At 52.9% G+C, this 8,838-nt stretch overlaps 1 protein-coding gene across 2 annotated transcripts; it reads left to right on the top strand.

Annotated features, from left to right (window-relative positions):
- The first annotated feature begins 968 nt into the window (after positions 1–968).
- On the top strand, positions 969–8,120 carry TXN2 (thioredoxin 2). 2 transcript variants are annotated; one of them, XM_058805482.1, is made up of 4 exons: positions 969–1,040; positions 1,521–1,705; positions 2,707–2,830; positions 7,586–8,120. In XM_058805482.1, the coding sequence occupies exons 2-4, from the start codon at positions 1,521–1,523 to the stop codon at positions 7,700–7,702; spliced, it is 426 nt and encodes a 141-aa protein (XP_058661465.1). In that variant the 5' UTR covers positions 969–1,040; the 3' UTR covers positions 7,703–8,120. The 2 variants fall into 2 exon arrangements, with proteins under 2 accessions (XP_058661465.1, XP_058661466.1); XM_058805483.1 differs by lacking the exon at positions 969–1,040 and adding an exon at positions 1,058–1,231.
- Positions 8,121–8,838: the final 718 nt, after the last annotated feature.

Here is an 8,838-nt window from a genome sequence, read left to right as displayed (position 1 = left end):
TGTCCCATCAAGAAAGTTTGTTGTTGTTAAAATGCTCTTTCTCTGTTTTATTCCCCTCCAGTCACCTTGAGATTTTAGAGGGACTGATGGGGAGGTTGTCTGCACTTTACTGCTCCCCTTGTCATCCACATATGCTTGGCTATCACCTCCCTTTGGACTCCTTCCATGGGCCTGGAGTTGCAAAGCAAGAGCAGTTTTGAGCTTGACCTCGTGATGTTCCTGTGATTTCTAGGAAACAGAGGAGGGATGAAGGGAACAGGCTTTTATCTCCACACGTTTTCCAACTCTCTAGCTTCTTGCAAAATGCACACTATTGCTTCCAAACTGAGGGGAGGCTGTACCTTACATGTACCTAAAGCTCTCCCAATCCTTTGAATTCAGCTGCTGTTTCCCTGAAATCTCAGTTCCTTGCAGAGGCAGGGAAGCAGAAGAGGTCAAGGAAGTGACAGGGGAGTTCTTGCTCTCTTTGAGGATGCTGGGCTCTGCAAGCAATGCTGCTGCTGGAAGGCAGTGCCTGTTCGCATGCAGCTGGAGAGGGTGGCATGGGCCCACTGGTCTGTGGTCACCCCTGAGTGCAGGGCTCCAGGTTGCTCCCGGTGCCCTTCCCGTGCGGGCGCGTTGTGGAACGGAGTTAATTGCTGTCGGGGGGACTGTAGAGCTGTGCACTGCCAGGAAAGCTTAAAGCAGGTGACGCTGGCAGCCCCTTGCCCGGCCTCCAGCTGAAGAGAGCCGCCAGCCGGAGGGACCGGCCGTGCCACCGGCACCGCGCCGCGGCTCGTGCTGCGCCAGCGCGCCCAGGGGAGGGTCCGCCCCACGTGACACATCCCACCGTCCCTCCCGGGGCGGGGCAAAGCGGCCTAAAGGACAGGCACGGCAGCCAATCAGAGCTGCCCGGCTCTCCGGGCGACTGCCAATGGGCTGCGAGGGCGGCCGGCCCGCCCGCAGAGCCTTCCGGCGGCGGCGGCCAATCGGTGCAGGCGGGCGGGAGCTCGGTGTGTGCGGGTCAGCTCGGTGTGTCCGGTCACCTCCGCGCCGCGAAGGTGCGGGCGGGCCGCGGGCCCGGCGGGTGCAGCGGGGCCCTCCCGGCCCTGCCCTCCCGCCCTCGGGCGCGGGGAGCAACGGGGCACCGGCCTCTGGGGCCGTTCTCCCCCACAGCGTTGGGGCCCTGTGCCGCCTGTTGCACAAGGGCTGACGGAGCCCCGCGGTGTCGGAGCGGGCCTGACTCTGCCCTGTGGGTGGGGGCGAACGGGCCGTGGGGGCAGCTCTGCTCCGCAGGGCTGAGCGAAACGGGGAGTCTGTGCCTGGGGCTGTCTCCCTGTGAACGGGGAGCAGGCGGGCTCCAGCCGACAGCCCCGTGCCCGTTGGGCTGGAGCCGCAGAGCGGGCAGGGCTGGGCAGGGGGCAGGAAGCAATCACGTCACACCCCATAAGGTTCTCTCCTGGCTGGGGGCGGGATCGGGGCTCTGCTGCAGGGGGACCGGCCGTGGGGTGCACCCGCCCCACCAACCACTCTCCCCACAGATGGCCCAGAGGCTGGCGCTCCAGCGGCTGCTGGCGCTCCCCACGCGGGGGCCCCTGCCATCCCACGGCAGGGCCTTTGGCACCTCAGCGGGCCGCAGGAACACTTTCAACGTGCAGGATGGCAGCGACTTCCAGGACCGGGTGGTGAACAGCCCCAAGCCCGTTGTGGTGGACTTCCATGCACAGTAAGTTCCACTCGTGGCTCTTGCACCCCTCTCCACCACCACCCGTGCAGGTGTGTCCCTGTGACTTTCCTGATGTGGTGGCACTCCGGGCTCACCATGGAGGAGCATGCCTGAGGGCTTCCCAAGATGTGGAGTCCAGTGTTGAAAGATGCTTCTGCTCATCAGGCTCAATCCATGAAGATTCCCCTCACAGCTACACCCTGCAGCAGTGTCAAGCAGTGCCAGGAAGGCGTTCCCCAGGGTGGCACAGCTGCACCTTCCAGGTGTCACCCCAGCCCCAGTATTGCATCATCCTATAAAGGATTCCTCAGGAAAAAGCTCTGATATCTGCCCTATTTGGCTTCATGAATGCAGTGTCCTCGAGGAGCTCTGCACTTGCTATGCCTCACCATTGTTATGGTGTATCATTCCATGTTTCTTAAAGGTGCATGGTTTTGAGGCTCTTTATAGCAAATGTTTTTATGTGTTAATAACAGCCATGTGACACAAATGACAGCATTTGTCATCAATAAAAATGCTGTGATCCACCTGCCAGTAAAACTATTCCTAGATGCTATCTGCTCTATTAACAGTTGTCTTAACTGATTAAGATAATTAACAATATTAACTGACTATCTTTGAGTTTTTTCGCGTATTTTCATAGTCCTCCAGTTACTGTTACGTGAGCCTGTTACACCTGATTTGGTGCAAAGAGAACACAAAACAGCCAAAAAACTTCTGCTCTAAATAAACCAAGGGACAAAGCACAGTGAGCACTAGTTGGGATCATCCAGGGAGGAGAGGACAATTAACTGAAGCCTGAAGCTGGATGCAGAGCTTCCTTAACCTTTGACAGCTTCTTTGTGAGAGAAGTGTTTTTCTAAGCCGTGGTTCAGGAATTGTATTTCCAGGCTGGCTCTTGAGTGGAACAGCAGTGGTGGCAAAGGCACTGGTGTTCCAGCATGCCTTCCATGGCTGAAACTGCCTCTCCTGATGTGCCCTCTCTTTTCCTGCTCCATCAGGTGGTGTGGTCCCTGCAAGATCCTCGGGCCCAGGTTAGAGAAACTGGTGGCCAAGCAGGAGGGGAAGGTGCTGATGGCCAAGGTGGACATTGATGATCACACAGACCTCGCCATCGAGTACGAGGTAGGAGGTGGAAGAGCACGGACTTTGTTTGGCTGGCAGTGCAGAGGTGCCTCCCTAAGGAGAACTGTGCCTGCACAGCAGCAGCACTGGAGGGGAGGGGAAGCCCAGAGCCTACAGGTTCCTGATCCATTGGGTCACTTGTCAGTAGGTGGATTTTGCTGCTTGGCTCTGCTCCAGCTCTGCTGGTCGTGCCCAGCATCCCCACCTCTGATTCTGCAGGGAGGTGTCTCTAGGCCTTGCATGTGGCTGTGAGGGTAAGCACTTCCCTGTGAGTGTAAACACTCCTCGAGGAGCCTGGAGTACATATGGCATTTTGCTGCCAGCTGGGGTGCTCAGGTGCAGGGCAAGATCGTGAAGTTACAAACCCCACTCTGCTGTGCAGCTGAACATGGTTCTTTGTGCAGCCAGCCTGTCCTCTCTTTCCCTTCCTTGTTCAGGATCTCGAGCTGGGTCATAACGTCCCCATCCTTAAGCTGCAGCACAAGGAGACACAGTGAGTTTTGTTTGGACAGGTAGAAGCCAGGTCAGAAAAAATAACAGGAGCACACGTCCTGCTCTTGAAAGGGGAGGACCTTGGTGCTTACAGTAGTGTGTGACATTACCGCTGGGTGTGTTCCCTGTGCTGCCTTTCTCCTAGGAAGAAGCAGAATGACTGGAGAAGGCCATGGCTTTAGTTTCCATGATTCATTTATTTGTCCCCTCTGACAGTAGTTAGGTAGTTTAAGAAACACAAAAGCCCCTCTGAGGGCCGTGCTTGCCTCTGTTGTCTCTCCTTGCAAACAACCACTCTGCCCATGGAGTTTGGGCATCCTGCTGTTATGTTTTACAGGGGTAAAACATGCCTCATTTTCACTTGGGTATCATGCAGATGGATCTGCTCCCCCTCTGCAGATGAAGTCCTGCTCCCAGGGTGACAACTAGCTCAGCAAGCTCCTCAAACCGCCCTGAAAAGTGTGAACTATCTCCTGAGCAAGCTGTCAATTTATTGAGCCTGGAGAAGATGCCGTTCCTGCACCCTGCTGAGACAGAAGCAGACGGAAGCAGGAACAGCTTGTTCCCTCCCACTCTTTCCCCAGGGAGACCTTTCTGCTGTGCTGTGGTGGAGTGCCCACACAGCTGGTGGCCACAGTCATGATTTGCAGTTCCTACAAGCTCAGCATGAGAGCCTCCAGGGTGGAGGCGTGCTGGCAGATATACCCCAGGCCAAGGAAGATGGCTGCTGGCTCCTGAGCAGGGCTGGCTGCTGCAAACCCAAAATCCTGCATAGCTCAGAGGGTGCTGGTGAGAAGTTGAAGAGGATGAGGTATTTTTAGTGATGATCTGAAAGTGTGTAAATCCTAATAGATGCAGGGAAAGCTCTGGTAGCAATCATGCTAAGGAGAAGAGAATAGAGATTATTAGCTCAACTCATGTATTGTTCCAAACCTTCCAGTAGATAGAATGAGCTGAGATTACAAGAGGATAATCTCAGATGAGTGGAAAATGACAAGCAGGGTGTGTGCATGCAGAGAAAGGTTGGTGAAAAGAGGCTGAAAGTCCCAAGTTGTGCAGCTTCGATAATGTGCTGGGTGTCCTCTCCCCACAGGTGCTGAGAGAGCTCTGCCTGCTGTGTGTGTTTGTGTGCAGGTAGGACTGAGGCTGCAGGGAAGGGTCAGCTTCTAGCAGTTCATTCAGGAACCTTATTTACAAACATGGTGGAATTTTTGTTTTGCAAGAAGCCCTCCTCCACTTTTGGAGTGATGCGTGTGTGTCTTGTCTTGGCCATTATCCCCGTGGCTAAAACACTGTCCTTAGACTGTCTGCATGTACCATAGCTGCAGACAGGTAGGGGGATGGCAGAATTTTGTGCTCAGATCTTCAAAGTTTGGAGCATCCTTTCTGAGGCAGAAGTTTTGTTCATGTGCTGAGCATGTGCTTGGTTTTGCTTCATCTGGGAAGTTACCATGTAAGGAGAAATGTAAGGGCTGATGGGAAGGCAGTAAGTTGAGATCAAAGAGAGACCAGAGTGTTTGTGAGAGATCAGGAAAACCAGAGGTGGTGTTTAGAGGGAAGCAGAAAACATTTGTTTTAAAGTCATTCTTTAGGGAATCAGATGTCTGCGTGCTGAGGAAGTCTTTGTTTGGGGTTTTCAGTGTCCATGCCACCCCCACAACTCCTTCACTAGCTGCCAGGAAGTCTCACTCCATCCATGTTTATTCCCCTGCCCCCGCACACACGCACCCCCAGCTTGCTGCCTGCTTGCACAATGTCCTCTTGAGCAGCCTCCTGGGTGCAGAGGGAGGCAGTGGGAGAGGAGGCCCCCTGGAAGAGCTGAGGAATGCTGGCACATTCCTTTATACAAGCCCTTGGCTCTTGGCCATCCCAGCTTAGCACAAAGCACCGATGCATTTCCTGCAACTAGGAATGTCCCCTGTGCCCTTCCCTGTCTGGTTATGCCCAGCACAAAAGTGTTTTCTCTGGGGACTCCCTGTTTTATCAAATACCTTTCATCTCTGGTTGTGGCCTTTCTCCACTGCTCCAGCCAGATCCTGACCTCTCGCCCCAAGAGCAGAAAGGGAGAAGAAATACTTTTGTTTATCTGCAGTCTCTTAAAATTCTTCAGATTCATCTCTTGCCTTAGCCAGTTGCCTCTGTGTGTGGTGGCCAGGAAAGGGCAGCCCCTTCTGTGGCCACTGTGGGTGGGCAGCTCAGGAGGGCCACTGGGTACAGAGGTGGTCATTCATCAGTGGAGCTCCATCTGGTTACCTCCTTACTCAGAGGCCTGGGTGAAATACTTCCCCCTGCTCTGTTGTGTGGCATCTGAGCTTGTATAAAAGTTTCAGATGGGGGAGAATTCCCTTGGTATGGGTGTTGCCACAAATAACCTGGATGGGCATGTTTGTTTATTTATCTGTGGTCAACACTAATCAAAAGCAGACTGATTTTTTCTATAGAAATGCTCTTCAGGGAGAAATAAAGTTTGTTTAGGTTCAGTGCAGATGGGAGTCAAAAAAAGAAAAAGTGCCCTCAACTTTGCATTCTAGAAATTCCCATGATATTTGCTTCTCAACCAGCAAAACAAAGTACATGCTCCATTAATAGGCTGCCCTTACTGCAGCTGGCAGGAAGGAAACTGACAAAAACATCGTGTTTTCTGAGCAGAGGAAAGTTGCTCTTTGCCCCCAGTTCTCATCTGGCTCTGCAGCACCAGCCCCAGACCTTCCACTCTTTCTTTGGATTTGCTCACCTGCACAAAGAGGGAAGGAGACAGAGGAATCAAGGCCATGTGAAACTGGTGGGTGCGCTGGTCAGCCTGCAGGGCCTGGCAACGTGGTGTTGGCTGCTTCTCACTAGAGCTTCCAGGAGTTGCCTATTCCTCACCCCAGCCCTAACAGGGGCCAGCTCTTTTTTTTTTTGGATAGGACTGGAGCAACTCTGCTGGATATTAACCCACTGTGCAAACCAGAGGGAGGCTCAGTGGAGGTTTGCCTTCTCAGGGACAGAGCAGCTGAGTGCAGTGCATCTTTTCTCTCTCACAAAATCACAAGGGAACATGTTGGCACCATCGGCGGTGCTATGGCCCAAGCCCTCTGGATCTGCTCTCTGCAGTCACTAGGAGGAGCTGAAGATTGTGCACTGAGCAGCCCCGACGCTCCCATCCCTTCAGATGAGGCTGCACAAGCCCTGAAGGACACTGTGGGGAGCCATGCTGGACTGCCCAGCTGGGACCGGGTGGGAAGGGAAGACAAAATGTCCCTTTCATCTCAGGCTCCCACTGGGAGAAAAGCCAGCCCTCTGATGGGTTTCCAGAGGGATTTACAGATCTTTGTTGGCAGCAGGGCTGGCAGTGCACACAGGAAGGCCCTGCAGGCTGGAGAAGAGTCAGCGGGCAAGATAAGGACAGGATGTGTTTTGGGGGGAAAACCTTGCAGAGATAAGCTGTGGGGTCAGAAATGTGATCAGATCTTCCACTGCTGTAGCTCTCCAAGCTCTGGTTGTTCCTTCTTTCAGTCATGTCCCTGGGGTTTCTGCTGTCACCAGTCAACCAGCAAGTCCCTGGGGATGTTGTCATTTCCAACACTGTTCTCTTGGATAATTCCCAGCAAACTTTGTTCTGAGCTAAAAAAGCAGCACCCAGAGCAGCACAGCTGCCTGCTAGCTCTGGTCAGAGGGACTTTTTCACTTCTTACCTAATCATCAGGGATCTGCACTGAATGACCACTGGTTTGTGACCAGTTAAATAACTGAAAACAGAACTGGGGAAAGGAAGAAGGCTTGGAGGGGATTGTCGTTTCCATAATATGAGCAGGAAATCTGCCTGTGCAATGGTGGGGCGGGTCAGGGTTAGAGCTCCAGTCCTGTCTGGAGAAGAACACGGGTCCAGTCTCATGCTACTCTGGCCATAAAATGTCCAAAGGTCATTATGTCTGAGATGTGTCCTAGATGTGTTTGTTCATGAGAGGACAAAAGGGAAGGAGGAGAAGAAGATTTTTACTGGAGATTGTTTTTGTATGAGTTGTGGTTTTGTCTTTAAACATTTGGGTCTTATTTAAACTCAAAAAGCAGCTCAGCCTTATCTCCAGTAGAGTGGTGTAAGTCAGTGCAGAGAGGGGGAACATGGAGCTCAGCTGGCGTGTTTTGTGAGTGGACATCTTACCCTAGAGCAGTGTGTGCTCAGTTCCCTTGTAGCCACTTCCTTCGACTTCACTGGGAGACCAGGGGCAGGTGGCTTCCTGCAGGCTTTGCTCACCTGTCTCCCTGTTTCTCTTGCCTCAGGTGTCAGCAGTGCCAACTGTGCTGGCTATGAAGAACGGAGACGTTGTGGATAAATTTGTGGGCATAAAGGACGAGGATCAGCTGGAGGCGTTCCTCAAGAAACTCATTGGAGCCTGAAGTAAAAGGGTGGCTGTACCCCTGCCTCTGGACACGTCCATGTTGTGCATTCCTTGCCTGGGAGGGCTGTGGGCAGGTCAATTGCCTGCCCTGTACAACCCGGGGGTTTCTTCTGTTTTGGTGTTTTTAGGAGATGGAAAATGTTGTAACCCTTCCCTCCTTCTCCCCCTTCTCATGAGCAGCAGTAGTTGCAAAGGGCTGCTTATTCTCAAAACGGGGAATGTGGCTGGAATTAGGAGCCTGTGTTTATCAGCCAAGAGCTGACATGCAGAGCTGCTGCTGCTGCTGAGTTAAGAGGAGGAATGTTTTTGTCTTTGCCTCACATCTGATAGCCCAGAGCAGAGGGCAGTTGCTCCCTGCAGGATGATGGTACATACCTACCCTGGGTGGGATCGTTTAAAGCTGAGAATGCCTCTGCCTTGTCTGTGAAACCTGTCTTTTACTTCCTCTGTCCTTGTGTTGATGGGACAGGTACAACTCCTCCACAAATCCATGGGCTCCCACCATAATTTAGTAAGAGAAAATAGGGAGAAGTATTTTATAGATCTCCTTTTGTTTGTCTGCAGCAGTAGAGAACTTTTATCAGTCACTGCTGTCTAGCCAGGAGAATAAAACTCAGTTCTCACAAATCTGTCTGTCCAGAGAGGTGAGTTGGGAGTATCAGCAGCACAGTTTCTAATGATGAGTTGTGAAAGTACAGGTTATGACTTGATCCCTACTAAAAGGTAATGTGCTAAAAACAAAATAGGGTATTCCTTCCATGGGACTTCCAGTGCTGCCTGTAGGACCCCCTTCGTGTGCTGCTGGATGCAGGGGGCCAGAGGGAGGACTCACCTCTCACACACAGATGAACAGCTGCTCATTGCACACAGGGAACCTGAGCTGTGCTCCCTCCCCCTGTGCTCTTCTCACCCCTCCCTGTCTGTGGAGCTGAGAGCCTCCCTCTCCCTGTCGTGAATAATTCAATGTGGCCACACGGGTGAGCCCTGCCAGAAGGCAGCCTTTTGACTTCAGTTGCCCTGACCTTTGGACTAAGGGTACCAGCCGTGGGCTTCTATCTGAGCAGCCTTCAGCCCTTCTAACCTCTTCCTCCTCCTCCTCACATACACCTGTTTCCTGTCAACCTGGCTTCTGAG

Source organism: Ammospiza caudacuta, chromosome 5 (genome assembly GCF_027887145.1).
Source record: "Ammospiza caudacuta isolate bAmmCau1 chromosome 5, bAmmCau1.pri, whole genome shotgun sequence".
NCBI lineage: Eukaryota > Metazoa > Chordata > Aves > Passeriformes > Passerellidae > Ammospiza > Ammospiza caudacuta.
Note: the sequence above shows the minus strand (reverse complement) of the source record. Positions and strands in the feature narration are given on the sequence as shown.